This window comes from Rutidosis leptorrhynchoides, unplaced genomic scaffold (genome assembly GCF_046630445.1).
Source record: "Rutidosis leptorrhynchoides isolate AG116_Rl617_1_P2 unplaced genomic scaffold, CSIRO_AGI_Rlap_v1 contig553, whole genome shotgun sequence".
Taxonomy (NCBI): domain Eukaryota; kingdom Viridiplantae; phylum Streptophyta; class Magnoliopsida; order Asterales; family Asteraceae; genus Rutidosis; species Rutidosis leptorrhynchoides.
Window position 1 is genome coordinate 39371 of NW_027266777.1, and position 16919 is coordinate 56289.

Genomic DNA, 16919 nt, shown 5'->3' on the forward strand with positions numbered 1-16919 from the left:
CATCCGATAATACTTATATGTAAATAAAATTATCACACTAGATATATAACAAGCCACTTCAAATTTGCAAACACGACCACTTATTCAAACTTTGTGCATGCGGATCTTCAACTAGACAATCTTCAGAATCACAATACTAATTTGAAAAATATTTAAGATCAATCATGATAAAAATCTAAAATCTACCAATCCTAGAATAAGAAATCATGCTTGAAATAGTGTTTGTTGTTTTTTTTTTTAAATAGTGTTTGTTGTTGAAAATGTTCAATTATAAGTAATTTTGAACATATAATATACTAGACAAAGCACATGTATATGCCCAGTTTTGGCTTGAAAGTTGTGTAGGTGAGAATATCTACTTCCCAATCATACCATGGCTAAGCAATGAATACTAGGGTGTCACGAGATATAAATTGATTTAACAAAGGTAGTGATAGTCATCATGTATTAACGTGACTAATTAAGACGATTAAGTAAATGAGCAAAGAACAAATTGACGCCAAATAGAGAACCTCTCCGCTCAGGGATAGGGAAAGCAAGATCAGGCACACCCAAATAAGTCCAAATGCATTTACGGCAAAACTGGAGGTATTAAAACCCGAATCAAATCATACAATGTAAGCCCAAAACGCACAAAACGTCGCTATAATGCAAACAGATGTGATAAGGTCAGTGAATCGAGTAGGAGGATGCTCTCAGGCAAGCGAAATAACATGAACCAATCGAAAGCAAATCCAAACTATCATAGGGAACTCTCAGCCTGGCATCGACATATCGGTACGTGCGCATATAATGAGCATATCAGTAATGCTGATGCAATGCATTAAACAATTCGGTTCAGTCACATATATGCCATTTACACAGAGAACTATGACACTTCCCTATAAACACGTTGACAAGAATCAGAAGACGCCAAAATGAATCAAGCAAGTTCAGAAACTCCAAGTTTCGCAATAGAATGGACATGATCAGTATGGGGCTTCGGCAAATTTTACAGAAGATGGGAGTCAATTCAAGCACAACTCAACTGGATAAGTTCAGAAATAAGCATACAAGTATAGGAATCACTTTGGTTTCATATGAATTCAGCGAAAAAACACATTGGGATCAATTCAATTTTATACATGAGGTTCTCAGCCAGCATTACATAATCGAACACATATGGATCTAGCTCACTTTCTTCAAAATAGGCCTATATGACCAAATTCGATCGACAGTTTAGTAGTGAAGGAAATTCTCCGTTCAGGCATTTTCATCAAAGATGTGATATTCAGCAGAGGAGCTTAGATGCAAAAGTAAAGCAACGATTCAGATCCTGATTACCACAAAGGCAGCGCAGGAAGTTCAGATAATTAATAGAGCCTCAATGGCAGCCGATTTTCACACAGGTTGGAGCTAGAGCCCTGGGCCTCTGCTTCATATCCAAATTAAGAAGAAAACAGAGCCGAGACTGATTACCAGGAAATGGAAAGTTTAGGAAATGCAGATGCTACGCGAGCATGCTGGACGGAAACTCCATGGTTATAACAAAGTCGTATCCAGCCAATGACGAGAATATGGTAACAACCTGTAAAATTCATATCTACTTACGATAGCAAAAAGAGAATGGGGATGAAAGTCACTGAATTCTGGTCACTCTTGGTTGAGGTCACTGGGCCAATCTTCTCAACTTACTTCTCTCTACATCATCTCATCTTCAAATTGGCTTTTAATCTTAATGGGTCGTACTTGTTCCCAATGTTGTCATGGGAAAAGCTTCTTCAGACCATCCGAATTCAACTTCAGAGAGAAAAAGAAAAAAACAAAAACAAAAGGAACACAATAAGCCCAACAATAAAGACTTGATCTGACTTCCTTACAGGCACAATATAGGGGCATTCACATCATACTCACCGGACTTTCATCAGGTCGGGCTCAGTGTAACCGGCTCAAAAATACCTAGCGTGGTCAGGATCAGTAAACACTGAATCTCTGTTGTCATGACATCTACAATAACTGTTACTGTTGGGCAACCGCTCGCAATGTTCAATTGTGGAACATTCTAAACGCAAATTTGAGGTGTCAGCCAAACTCTCCAACGAGCAGCAATTGTGAATCCACAACTTCTGTAAAGATTCCAAGTGATTTAGACCTTCCACGCTCTTTAGCTTTGGACATTCTCCTACTCTGAGCTTCCTTAGCTTTCTCAATTTCGATAGGTTTGACATCCTTTCCATGGAACTGCAATCCACAATCGATAGGAAGCAAAGGGATCCCAGTTCTTCAAGGCCCCAGATCTCGACTAACAAGGAGCATCTGAATACATTTACCTCTTCCAGAATCTTCATGTGCGGTAGACGAAGTGCTCTTGAGGAGAACTCGCACGTACGCATCTCTAAATGTCTCAATCCTTTCGTTTGCAATAGAAACGATCCCGACATATTTAATCTGCTCCATACTTCCCTTTCCTCTTTTTGTAATCGCGTCATCTTTACTGGCTTCGGAAAAAAGAAGGCGTGACCCCCTTAGGGAAAATTTCAAGGATATCTGATATCGAACAACTTTGTAATCGCAAGGTTGACAAGTTGCTCAAAAGGAAATAATCCGTCTGTGGTGTAATTGACAGATTTCCAACTTCGAACTCTCTTAAACTAGAAGGCAGGAGCTGAGGCCAAAATCGCCGGGTTTTGCCAAATGCTAGTTCTTCCACCTCATGTAAGGGTACGATGCTAGGGTGATAAGCAGAGTCCCCCTCCGGCATATATGTCCTGTTTCCACAGAACTTGAGAGTATCAAAGGTCCACCTTAGACAACTCAAACTTGGGGGAAGCTGCGGCAACTCATTAAGCTTATAACACGATTCTAGATTAAGTGTTTGGAGATTAGAGAGGTAATACACAGTGATGGGTAATCTGGATATACGTGTGAATGACAAGTCTAAGATCCTTAAAAGAGACAACCTCCCAATTTCTTCAGGGATTTCGCCGGTCAAGTGGTGACATCCACTAGCTTCTAACTCTTCAAGCTTCTCCAACAGCCCAATCTCTCTTGGTAATTTTGTTATCCCAATTATGTGGCTCATCCTAAGCACTGTCAATTGCTTTAGATTGCCGATTGAATCAGGTAGGTGTCCCAAACTTGTTGATGACAAATCCAACTCGACTAATGATTGTAATTGCCCAACCGAGTCTGGAAGTTTCTTTATCTTGAAACACTTAGATAAATTCAACCGTCTAAGTTTCACCAGCCCTCCAATCGAGTTTGGCAGCATGCGGATCCAACTATGTGATACATCAAGGGTCAACAATGACTTCAAATTACCAATCGTCTCTGGAAGTTTGAATGCATACGACAAACGAGGGATGAGAATCTCTGTCAAAGCATCTAGACATCCTATTTCGTAAGGCAACCCTTCAAGAGCATCACATCCATTCAAATTTAAAGCAGTGAGGAGCTTTAATTTTCCAATTGAAGGTCAATTTCAATTAAATTGCGACAACCTTCAAGAATCAATCTCTCCAAGGACACCAACATAGATAAATCAGGCATTCTTGTTAAATCATTGCAATTGCTGAGATCTAGTACTTTTAGTTTACTTGCCACCTGCAAAAAAATATATATTAAGAAACAATTTATGGGAAAAAAAAACGAGAAAGACAAGAAAAGATACTTGTATACAAGGAGTGAGACTCGTATCATACTCTGATTTGGTTCCAGCCAATCCATTTCTCTGATACATAGCTGTGTGAAAGGTCAAGAACGATTAAATTGACTAGATGAAAGTTTGTTGCCACAAACTCGAAAGGGCACCATCGCCAAGAAAGCCATCTTAAATTGGAGAGAAGATTATTGAAGTCTCCAACAAAGAACATCTCATTCCCATCCAAGAACCTCAGGTGTCGTAACTTAGCAACTTCACTAGGCATTATAATGACTCCATGAGATCCTAGTGATAATGCTTCTATCTTCTTGCTTCCCTATCGATGGAAACACCAAGAAGTCACGTGTGAAGATTAAAAGCAAACAATTTCAAGCATTAATAGGGATGGATTTTTCCTTTTTCAAGAATAGGCTACAACAATTCATAGGAAAATAAGTTGTAATTCCCATTCGATACCTTTTTCTGCTCCAAAATGCTCAAGGCTTCTTTATGATTCCACACTCGGCTACGCTTGTGAGGTTCTTTGAAATTCTCTTCACAAACGATTGCCCTTCCGAGGTCCCGCACTTGATCATGCATCCAAAAGGTATTGTCATGTTTGATTTTTATCAAGGACATGTGATAGAGGATTTCAATGGCATTGTACGGGTGGTATTCACAGTCCTCCCACATGTAGCAAGGGTAGGTCTTATCCTCATTAACAAAAAAACAAGTTATATCTAGAAATACTTGCCTTTGTGCATCATCTAACCTTTCATAAGTGATCATTAATGTTTTTTGGACTTCCATGGAAGGAGCTTTTTCTAGCTTCTTCAAAGTGTCTACCCAAAATTCTTTGGATCTACCAGAAAGGGATGAACCAGTGACTTCAAGAGCTAAAGGAAGCTTTCCCAAAGTGGAGACAACTTTTTCCGAAAGGTCAACATAATCATCAGGTGGACAGTCTCTCCTGAAGGCATGCCTAATGAAAAGCTCAAGAGCATGGCGAAATTCCATTTCTTGTACTTCATAAGTCAAAACATTTGCACACTTTATAGGATCTTCACTCGTCGCTTCTCCGTCAATCATTAGAACACTTTTGTATCTAGTAGTAATGATAATCCGACTACCAGAACCGAACCAATTTCCTTTCTCTGCCAAATTTTTCATCTGCTTGTTTTCATCCACGTCGTCGAGAACAATGAGAACTTTTTTATTATGAAGCACCCTCTTAATCATGTCGATTCCATAATCCACATCACTAATTTGGTCAACATAACAATGATCAAGGAACTTGGATAACAATTGTTTTTGCAAATGTACCAAGCCATGTCGTTCTGATGACTCTCGAACATCCGAAAGGAAATTGCAGCCTTGGAACCGAGAAGACAATCGGTTGAAGACAACTTTGGTTAGTGTTGTTTTGCCAACACCTCCCATTCCATGGATCGTGAGAAATTTCACATCATCAGATTCCACATTCAACATCTTGATTATAGCTTCTACACGATCATCAACTCCAACTAGGTGCTCGGTCACATTTTTATATCTGACATTCAGCTTAACCAAAACAGCTTTAGTTACCGATTGGATCAAATTTGCTTGGCTGCCATGACATAACAACCATGTTAAGGACAACTTTTATGATGTAAAAAGCTACTCCTCAAGTGACTCAATTGCCCTCACATGTTGAGGAAATTAGTGAGAAAAAAAAAATCTAGATGATAAGAATTTCTGATTTTTTCAATCTCTCTCCACTCCCCAACTTCAGTCACCATCACCGTCGGCCTCTGCCACCATCATGCTACTGTTGACATCACTTGCCTCCCTACACCGTCACCATTGGGTTCCAGAGTCCTTGACCGTTGCACCCGATCGACTCGCCATCTTAGCCTTATCTCAATCCTCCACGTCACATGGGTCGTGGCCTTGCGATCGCTAGGATGGCGTCGCTGGCTTTAGGAGACACCAGATTTGGGGTCCCCCAAGGCTGGCAATGCCGGATATAGGCAAGGTGACGTTAGACCCAACCTGGATCTGACTTACCAGTGAGTGAAGGATAGAAAGGGTGGGAGTTTGGATGGTCACGGTAGGTTCTGGCTACCTGGTGTCAGGCCAGTGACAAAAATGGCGATGATTGATGGATGAGTTGCAGCAGTGGCTGGCCAGCGGCTTGGTGAAGCTGCTCAAGATGTTACTGTTTTTTTTTTTTTTTGGGTGAAAGAGACTCGATGTTACTGTTCCTGGCTATTATGTCAGAGATAGAAAGTGAGAGGAGAAAGAGAATTAGAATGAGTAGGGTGTGCCACCACCACATCCGTGCCAGCCACTATTGGCTACTACCCATGAGAATTCCATTCTCAACGAGATGAATAAACTATATATTTCACCAACAATACCGCAATCTAACTGATTAGGGAGGAAGAGGAAATCTATGTAACAACTGAAAAGTTTAAGACATTTACCTTTCATCTTTCTTCAAGTTCCATCCTTTTATCTTGCCCACTGCAATGAGAGCCTTTTGCCATGACTCTACTTCACTGCACAACGTCTTCTGGCGCTTCGAAAGAGTTTCTTTATACAAGTTTGTTTTCAGCTTGACATCAGTAGGTTCCACGTCCAAGAAAATAGGCAGAATCTCCTTGTTCCCATTTGATTTCAAGGTGCACTCAACCATGTACGCAAGCTCTCGGAGGCACCAACAACTTGAAGCATAATTTGCGGAGAATATGGGAATGTAAATCTTGGAGTTCTCGATTGCTTGTAGAAGTTCAGCACCAATTTCTTCACCGACATGGAGGGATTCGCTATCCCTAAAGACAAGGATTCCAGCACCAACCATCTCACGGTACAGAAAATCGGTAAATCCATGACGGGTGTCTACTCCTCGAAAATTTAGAAAAACCTCATACAAAGATCCGGATGATGCCCGTGAACTCGTCCCTTTCTCCATTGTATGATCTCTAAACACCAAATATCTCAGGAAAGTTTGCTTTGGATGTGCTTGGATCCAAGTGAGGGCTGTCAATATGATGAGCTCTCAGTCTCTGGCGTCATGGAAGGGGAAAAATCTCCGAATATCCCTTGAGTAAATATAGTCAACGCCTTGAGTCATGCGAGAAGTTTCCAAGAAGTTTCCTAAAAGTTTCCATGAATTATTCATGAATCAATCGATGGGTTGAAGTTTCTGGGTCCCATCCGTTTAAAAACAAATTTAAAATCTGAAACCTAGCAACAAACGGAAGTGACAGCACAAATTGATAGATTCATGGCTTCAAAAGCTAACTTGTCTAGCTCTTGTACGGTTCCTTTTATGTATGAATGAAAGAACTACTTCGTCCAAAAAAATAAAAATAAAAATAAAAATAGAGAATATAAAGTGAAACCAAAAGATAGAGCAGAAAGATGGTTTTTGAGTTTTCCTTTACTTTAATCATATTAGAGAAAATTTCAAAATACTCTCATCTCTATCATATACGCTTCTCTGCTTTTGATAATTGTAGGATGTTCATCTTTAGAGAAAAATGAGGGTCCGTTCATTTCACGGAAAATTGGCTATTTCCGGAAAACATTTTCCCAGAAGTCATTTTCCTCGAAAATGACAATATTTTCCGATGTTCGGCTAAAACTTGAAAATATTTCGGAAAATATTTTCCAATGTTCAGCTAAAACCTGAAAATGTTTTAAAAAATGTTTTCCAGTGTTCGGTAAGGAAAATATTTTCTAAGACTTCACCATTTAAGCATACATCAGTTACTGACCTATAAATCAATATATAACACACATATTTCTCATGAAAGAGACCAAATGAATCTTCACTAGGCTCTTCACTAGGCTTGTCTACTATGAAGGAGTTAGCTCTTAATCCAGAAAACTTAGGGTTGTATTGTAAGAATGTATTACCTTACTTTTTCTGTGTCAATGTGGATGTCTAGCTTAATCAATTTCCCTTTGTAGGTCACACAGCACTTGCAAGACACATTTCAGAGTTGCGTTCAACAAGGGAAAGCAAGCTGCTTAATGTACGCCTACAACGAAGTATCAACTTGATATGAACAAAGATTGATGAGAATTTAGATATGCAACCAATTGGACTCTACAAGTTACCGTATCATCTGTTTGTTCTTTCCTCTTCCTTTTCCCACCTGTTTCTTCATCTCTTCATCCTCACCTTTTTCCACCTGCAGCAAGATTCTTAGATATCTGTAATGTTATCAAGTTTAAAGTGGGAAATATATCATCTTCAAAGAAATATGATTTAACTATAAGGAAATTGTTGACTTAGACTTTGTCGACTTAAAAGATAAAAGTGTAGTGAAATAGGATCTGTTTCATTGTCATTTGAGCAGTACTTAAAAGTAGCTAATATAGATTACGGACAATGTCTTTCTGTTGAATTATTAGTTTTGAAGGAAGAAGTTCAAGTACGGGATGAACATTCAATTGTTTGATGCAACTAGAATGTTGCAATGGAACTCCCATCTTTATGCTTGAACCCTTTGGCATTGGCACAAGTCCAAACTGTCATATGGTGGAAGCCTCCCTAGATGGGCTGCTACCGACATACCAAGACATTGAATTGATAGAACTTATGTATTAATCATGCAAACGAGTATCGTTGCTGAAATATCCACCAATTCTTGCAAACTAAATGACTGCTAGAAAGGTCATAATATGTCGAGCAGACACTCTTGAAACAGCAAAAAATTGCAGCAAGGAACTAAGATAAAAAAATAAAAATAAAAATAAAAAAATAAAATGCCAGAAGTATGAAATCCAGCACAGTTCCATCCATGAGAGACTGATTTTCTACAGCACATTCTATTAAACTATGACAGAAGATTGTGTACATGCGCAAGCCATTCAGAAAACCAAATAGAAACTTCATGAACCTGATTCACCAAGACTATCCCTCGTCCTTTAAAAAGAGTATCACAAGCAGTGAAAGGTCTTGGATCATCTCACAAGCCTGCAACAGCAAACAGGATTCAATCCACGATTGATTGCTCCAACAGAATACGCCATTCCCAACATTTAATCAAAAAACAAAAAGGAAAAAGTCCACATAAAAACAGGAAGGCCGACACGAACAAATGGGTCCATTCACCCAAGTGAAGACTGCGTCTTGAACCACAAAATTAAAACTCTGCAGTAAAATCTTGAAGTCTCTCGAGCTTACCTTCCTCTCTCTAGACCCAGAACTCAAGTACAAAATATTCACCAACGAGTGAGCTTTCAACAAGTCGTGCTAAGATCACAGGAACAAGTCACTCATCCTGTCTAAAGGGTCGCTGCCTTTTCTCTTGACCAGTAAAAGAAACTTTGTTGCACCTCTTAAAGGTTATAATCAGGAACAACATTTTCGGCATATGCATCCCGAAGACACAACTTATTATCTCCATAATGCATGCAAGGCAAGTCCCGCTATGCAAAGTCAAATGAACAATACTATTGAAAAGAAGATCAGATGAACAAACAGAGAGATACTAGTTCTAAACACAGCAGATATTATCATCACATCCTGGAATAGGCGAAAAGAGCAGAGCTGGCGAAGCAGAGTGCACGGGAAACTGGTTCTAATCTCGCTTCACGAAGCTCCTGTCTCGATCTTCCATCTCCAAAAGAAAAGGAAAAAAGGAAAACGAAAACAATGGCTTCGGAACTATAAAATGACCATTCACACCCGCCCATCTTCCGATTCGAATCCCCGAAACACCTCGAAGAACGAGATGCGGATGAAGTTCAAAACCAATAAGCTTCTCTGCACACAAATTCTGAAGCCACAAAATCCCGAACGCACCTCGAAGAACTGACATGCGGATGAAGTTCAATCTGTGCACGCGTCGCTTGAAGACAATTACTCGTGGAAGAGTATGAACTGACCAGCAGTGAAGACGAAGCAGGGCACGCCGCGGAGATCGAGCATCGCTGGACGAGGGGACGCTCCGCTGCTGCTCATCGTCGGCGTCGAAGGAGGAGGACGACGAGATGAGAAACCCAGGGCTTTGTGAGAGCGGAGATCCAGCGCCGCCGGATGAGGGAATGCTCCGCTGCTGCTGATCGTCGGTGCCGCTGCTGATCGTCGGTGTCGAAGGAGGAGAAGATGAGATCAGGAACCCAGAAAGAGGATCTCCGCCGCTGCTGATCGTCGGTGTCGAAGGTGAGGAGATGAAATCAGGAACCCAGAAAGAGAGCAGAAATGAGTAAGGAAAGAAGTAGGGCAACAGAAGATTACGCGAGAGTAAGGACGGGTTCCACAGTGTTACGAGGAGATTTTCGGAAATTACTTTTTTTAAAATTATTTTTCGCGAAATAAATATACTCTAAAAGATCAAATTATCCCTTTAACTATGGAAATGTATTTTATGTGAAGTAATCGCTCACTCTACATTGCCAAATACAATATAATTGACGCTTAAATATTGAGAATACCCAATAATAATTGATTTATTATATCACATTTTACTATTGCGTGATGCAACTATTACTTAAAATTTTGCTCACCTTTACCATGATATTTCTCTCTCCCACCATATAGCCGATCAACGTCACCATCTCGGTCCCTGAATCACACTGCCACTCCCCCAATTGACCCCATCACAACCTCTACAAGTTAGCCTCCACCTTTGTCATGGCCTAGCTTGAAAATAGAGGCGTCGATCTCAAAGCAGCAACACTACCCAAAAAGATCTATCGTCGAGCTTGAGCAATTCTGCATGCACCAAGCTAAACACTGTGATGGAGCTCGAGTCGAGCTCGATCCCACGATGGGCTGTCATTGATGCTGAAGAGAGAGAGAGAGAGGCGAGCACAGACGTTCGTCAGTTGGAAGAGCAACAGTGCGGCGACTTATAAGGGCGGCCATCAAAGCTCGCTTGAAGCAGCGGCCAACACATGGGTGGCTGGCTGGGCTTCTAGCCAATTTTCGGTCTGGGCCAAGCTTTTAGGCCTGGAATTTCTAAGCCCGAAGAAAAGCCTGAACGCGGGATGGACTACCTAGCCTGTCCATTTTAATTTCGGGCTTTTGGGATTCGGGTCGGGCTCGCCCAAAAGATAGTAAACTTTTTAAAAATTTGCAAATATTTTGCTCCCTTTAATAAGTGTCTTCTCCTTTTCAAATTTGCAAATAATTTTCATTCTTTAAATAGTACAATAAATTAATTTTTTAACTTGTAGAATTTCTTTTTTTTTTTAACTAGGATTACAAATATTAATGAATACTATAAGGATAATAAATAAAATACAAAAAAAAAATGATTAGACAAATCAATCCATTTCGAACTACACAATGTGAGGCCTCGAAGCCCAACCCCTTCTGAAATATACATAATAAAGCTCGTATCCATCTTGGTCTATGTGGGATAAAGGTTTTCAAGCCAAGACAAACTTATTCACTTTCAGAAAAAGCAACGTCGATTTTTTATTTTACTTAAGCCACATGAGTGTCATGTCATGTTAACATCGTTTTCTTTTCTTCACGTAGATATATTTTTAATGATGCTTGTGGACAAAGAATGAATATGTCACACAAGTATAAGTTGGAGATTTATTATATCACAAAAAAAAAAGAATAAATATACCACAATAAGTGTAATTTAGGCATTTTGATAGCTTTTACCCTTTTTATTTTCAATCTTGCCAATTGAACTTAAAAATCTCTTGATTAACTCTCTTGGAACATATATATAAATAGTAGGGATAAAGGTAGGGCTAGTTAGGGACGACCATCCTTGTCTCAAACTTGTCAAAAATCCATCTCATTAAAATAACCTCATCCCACCGACAAAAAAACAAATAACCTCATCCCCATGAGTACCCTAATATGCCATTGTACTACTTTCATAAATAAATTTCTTGCATGGGTATATAATAAGGCTGCGTTTGTTTTTGTTCTTTATTTCTGTTTTTAAACACTTTTTTTGTTTTTCTGTTCCTTGGAACAAAAAAGGAACAGAAACGCGTTTGGGTGCGTTTTTGTTTCAAAATTGTTTTTTTGTTCCCAGAAACACATCTGGAACAGAAACAAGAAACAAAAAAAAGTTGTTTCTTGTTTCTGGAACACGTTTTAGAAACACTTTTTTGTTTATTTTCTTTTCTATTTTTTCTTCTTATTTTTTTCTTTCTTTGTTCTTTGGCCGGTCGCCGGCCTCGGCCAGGGTTGGCGACCGGCCGTGGAGGGCCGGCGACGCCGTCGGGGGCCGGCGAACTCGCCGGAGCGTCGCCGGCCCTTGGCGAAGCTCGGGCTCACCTTGGCTGGGCGAGCTCGAGCTCGCCCAGCCAAGGCGAGCCCGACCTCGCATCGGGCTGGGCGAGCTCGATCTCGCCCAGATCCGGCGAGGCCGAGCTCGCCCAGCGGCCGGCGAGGCTCGGCCTAGCCTGGCCACCGCCAGGTCGGCGTTGCCTGGCGGTGGCCCGGCGACGCCGAGCCTCGCCGGCCGCTGGGCGAGGTCGGGCTCGCCGAATCTGGGCGAGCTCGAGCTCGCCCAGCCAAGGCGAGCCCGACCTCGCATCGGGCTGGGGCCGGCGAGCCTCGCCGTGGCTGGGCGAGGCCGCCGGCCACCGTTGGCCGGTCGCCGGCCATGGCCGAGGCCGGCGACCGGCCAAAAGAAGAAAAAAAAAACGAAAAATAAGGAAAAATAAATAAGAAAATAGAAAAAATATTAAAAAATAAAAAATTATACAAAATTAACAAACGTTTTTTTGTTCAAAAATTGTTCCCCGGAACAGAAACACTTTTTTCTATTTCTGTTCCCTGGAACAATTTTTAAACAGAAATGTTACCAAACGCGCCCTAAGCTACCTGACCCGAACTGAAGCATTCATGAGTGTGCTTGGTACGGCCCGACCCGTATACGGCCCAAACCGGAATCGCGGTTCGGGTCGGGATTCGGGTCTCTTTTATCTTTTCTTCTTCTTCTTCCTTCGCTCCTGCTGCCGCTGCTGCTTTGATTTGCTTTATTCAGTGTTTTTCTACCAAAACACACGAAAAACTCACCTTCGAAGCCGGAAGCTCCCGAAGCCAAACTGAACCAAGCAAGATCAACATCCAGTTGAGAGTCGAGACCCAACAAATAGAAAACGATTTTCTTCCCAATAGATTTATCGTGGCCGAAGAAGCAGAAGCAGATGAAGAAGGAGGAGGAGGTATACCAGGGCTCACTCGTGCGCGCCGCTTCCAGCTTCCGTCCTGCAATTCTGCGGATCCCATGGCCTCCTCTTGTAAATCAGCCATCGCCACCATCTCATTCCCATCTCCCTCTTTCCAAACCCCAATGTCAACCCATGAAGGAAAAAAAGAAAACCCATCATTCGCCGTCTTCGGCCGACGATTGGGACGCCGGACGGCGAGAGGACTGGTTCAGTGGAGGAGGAGTGGGCGGTGGCCGTAGCGACGAGAGAGGGTGATCGGTGCTCCCACAGATTTGAAGAAGCGTCGACTAGGATGGAGAAAGCACAGGACGGGGGTTATCGTGGAGACGGGAGGACATAGGTGGAATTTTGGAGATTTCTCTAGGCGGGTCTATTGCGTTTCGATTCGGTCCGGGTTGAACCGTAATAATACCCAAACTTTTTAACTTTTACCGGAGATAGAACGAGGCCCGATCCTAGAAGGCCCCTTTTTCCATGTTCCAAATCTAATCCCTTGTCGCTAACTTATTTTGAAGATAGAAAAATTAACTGACGTGATTGAACGAATTTTTATCTTTCTTTTTATTCTAGATAACAAAAGAACATAAAAATTTAAGAACAAAAATGTTGCCTAACAAGCCTAAGTAGACCCAAAACCCATACCATCACCCAAAATCCACTTACGTTCCTTAAAAAAGAGTGTTTGAGGTCATTTACACCCTTAAAAATCACTTTCAATATATATTTTTTTGCCTTTTGTTCAACCTCTCGTGGTTTCTTTGCACACCCCTAGTGACCAGAGGAAATTCATCCTCCCTCAAGACCACTAATTTTGTTCAAGTACCCTACCACATTGTGATAATAAAAATTTCCAGTAAAAGTTCAATTAAGTTTTAAAACTTTTAAAGAATGCAATCAAATCATAAAATTGTTCAATTTACACATTCAAGTACTTTTATCCAATTTATCTAATGAAAAATGTCAATGTATTAATTTTAGATATTTTTTCGCACCACGTTGAGACCATAGGTGGAGGATTTTAAGGGGACACCACGCCGCCACCCTACTTTTGCCAGCAATGGCCATCAACCCTCAATGGGGACTCAATGAGGACCACCAACTCTCGCTTGGCCAAACCTGGGTTAGGGTTCCTAGGCCCTAGCGCAATGATGGATGAGGGCTACGCGATGGTGGGCTCGGGCGAGGGCTCGCCGAATGTTTGTGGGGTTTCTACTCTGGCAGGGGGTGGTGCCACAGCTTGTTACGCAATGGTTATGTTCCTCGCGAAGCTCCATCTTGAGCTCCAATTTCTTCAAATCAGGGCAGTTGTCACTGTTGTACTCACGAAAAATTATAAAGATAGAACGAAGTTGATGGAACATTTTTGAATGGCAAGAAATAGAGACCATGAATCTTATCAAAGTAAGGATTTTCCAAGAAATTACAAAAGGAAAAATCAAACAGAGACCACTGAAAATTGTTAAGAGTAAGGATTTTCCAAGGAAAATCAGGGAAAGATTGGAAATTGGTGAAGCGGAAACACAAATGGTAAGCTTGTCTCCTTCGTCGCCATGCTTGAGCTCGGGAGGCGACGAACTCTATCAAATATCAACCGCACGACCCTCGCAGGGTGGTAGCGACGAATAGTCATGCCACCACCATGTAGTCTTCCATCCAATTTTGACCGGAAATCATTAACGTAACAATCCAATTAGCGTCAGCCGTCCGACATGGTATGGTTGGTACTAATTTTAACGATTTTGCAATTTCTTTTCGATTTTCTGATTTTTTTTTTTATTTTCTTTCCTTTTTCTTATTTTTCCACTATTTCCCTCTATAGGTCGTGGGCCTCGACGATGCCTAGCAAAGGTCGTCAACCACACGTGGGGGCATCCCTACCATTGTTCTAAACTCAACGACTGACGAAGGAAAACAGGAAAAACACGAATAAAAGAGGAGAAAATCAAGACTTGTAAAGTAAATTACAAAAATCGTCCACAGTGCCATTTGTATCATGGAGGATGGCTAACATCTATTTTTTGGTTAAAATTGGCTAGAAGAACTATGTTGACAAATTCTCAAAAGGCTTACAATTAAATTGGCTAAAATTAAAAAGTTTACGATTGAATCAACAATTTACAACTTTTAAATAATTATTCCTCTTTTTAAGACCACTATAAAAAGGAAGAAATAGTAAATAGCAAGTATTACATATGTGAAGTTTTATTTCTTATAAATTAGAGACACCGGCGTAGAAATTAAGAGTCATAAAATACGCAACAAATCTTAACTTTATCTAAATTCTTATGGCACAGTTTGTGGATTAAGCAGGATTGCTCACCACAAGCAAAGAGTGCCTCTTGAGTTTGACCTCAGGAGGGCCCCACAAAATGGGCTAAGGTGTCCAATAAAAAGAGTGAAAATTGTTTTCCACGTGACATCAATTCTCAATAACTTTGAAATGATTTTAGGAATATCTATGAGTGTTTCGAACACTCATGACTTTCTACTCATTGCATCAACATTGATACCACTAGATCTTTTAAATAACAAATTCGACCTCGGTTAATTTAACAAGTGCAAGAGTCACAACGAAAGAATTTTTTCTAATTATGTTACGACCTAGTTTGACAAGGGCAATGAGTGATAGCACGGGGCAAATAGCTAGACAAGAAGTGACTCCTAGCAAGTTACTAGGAAGGCAAATGAGTAACAATGAACCGAACTGTGCATCAAATAAAGCGAGGCGATTTCATTGTGTGTGTGTGTAAAAGCTGAAATTAACTTACAAATATGCCTTTTGATATGAAGATAAGATATGAAGATAAGTTTTGCATTGCAACCCCAAAGCTAAGCGTACTTAAGTGAGAGCACTCTTAAGATGGGTGACCTCTTGGGAAGGTTGCCACTTAACACTTATTTGCATTTAATTTGAATAAACATACTTGCATGGGATATAAAAGTTAAGAAAATCATTGGATCACTTTAAAGATTAAGTTTACAAACTCTAACTTGACTTATAATGTTTTATTCCTTCCTTTTGTTTCCCTTATTGTTCTGAAGTCTAGCTAATTTTAGTACTCATAAAGAAATTTGAGAGAGTATTCATGCCTATCTAATGGGGCAAAGTCCCTATCACACAACTAAGGAAATATCTTGAGGCTTACAATAAGTTGTGTTCCTTCTCTTGATAAGCTAATTTTTTGGGATGAGTTCTTCCACTCATTGTAATGTATTAACATGTTATCAGAGCTACTCCTTGGGCACCACCTTCTAGCACTTTATCCTCGAGACTGCAGTCCCTTGTCAATAACCTAACATGTTGGCCTGGAGGCCTTTCTGCGAGCTCACAAATTCCTTGAAGAAGGGGAGAATGAGTTCCACATCAGGCAACTAAAGAGATATTCTGGACTTATAATGGATTGAGTTTCCACTCTTGGTAAGTTAATTTTTTGGGATGAATTCTTCCACCCATTGTAACATATCATGTGCTTCTCCTATGGCACTCATTTTGCATGTGTGATTACAAGCATAACAAAGATACAACACTACGTACCCTGAGGCCCTCATTTTACACATAAGTTTTAAATTATTCGCTTAGTACATTCACTTAATTATAAGATAGAAAAGTAATCTTATTTTTTATAAAGTTTAAAGTTTGTAATATATTCCAATATTTGATATTTTGAATTGAGTAAATTGACAAGATATAGACGTTTCTATGTAGCCTATAATAGTAATAGTTAGATATGTAATTCCTATTACTTCTTTTGGTCTTCATAATTCTTGCTACTTTAATATACGTCAATACTAAATAAATAAATAAAACAACTGGTTATTTATTTATAACTTGAGTTATTTTATTATTATTTTTATTTATTTCATGCGTTCTAATTACTTTTCACTCAATTTTTTTTTTTGTGGAATCTTAAGGATAAAAAATATTACACAATCTATTTATCCATAGAATATGCGCAATTAATTCAACCTATTTCCGGCTTTTGAAATCAGATTGTTTCAAAAATATTGTATACAATTCAACCAACTCCACTTGATTGAGATTGAGAGTAAAAACAAAACCTAGATTTATATCAAGATACACTTAATTTGAAATTAAAATATTTGAAGGAGTCAATAAGGATAAGGTTCTTGAGTTTTAGCTTATTAGTTT

The 16919-nt window shown here is 40.0% G+C and overlaps 1 protein-coding gene across 1 annotated transcript; it reads right to left on the minus strand.

The window, feature by feature from the left end:
* Positions 1 to 755: 755 nt before the first annotated feature.
* On the minus strand, positions 756 to 6572 carry LOC139884441 (disease resistance protein L6-like). The gene is made up of 8 exons (XM_071868473.1): positions 6085 to 6572; positions 4097 to 5225; positions 3681 to 3956; positions 3508 to 3582; positions 2604 to 3433; positions 2310 to 2503; positions 1939 to 2260; positions 756 to 810 (listed from the first exon to the last, which is right to left on the minus strand). The coding sequence occupies exons 1-8, from the start codon at positions 6570 to 6572 to the stop codon at positions 756 to 758; spliced, it is 3369 nt and encodes a 1122-aa protein (XP_071724574.1).
* Positions 6573 to 16919: the final 10347 nt, after the last annotated feature.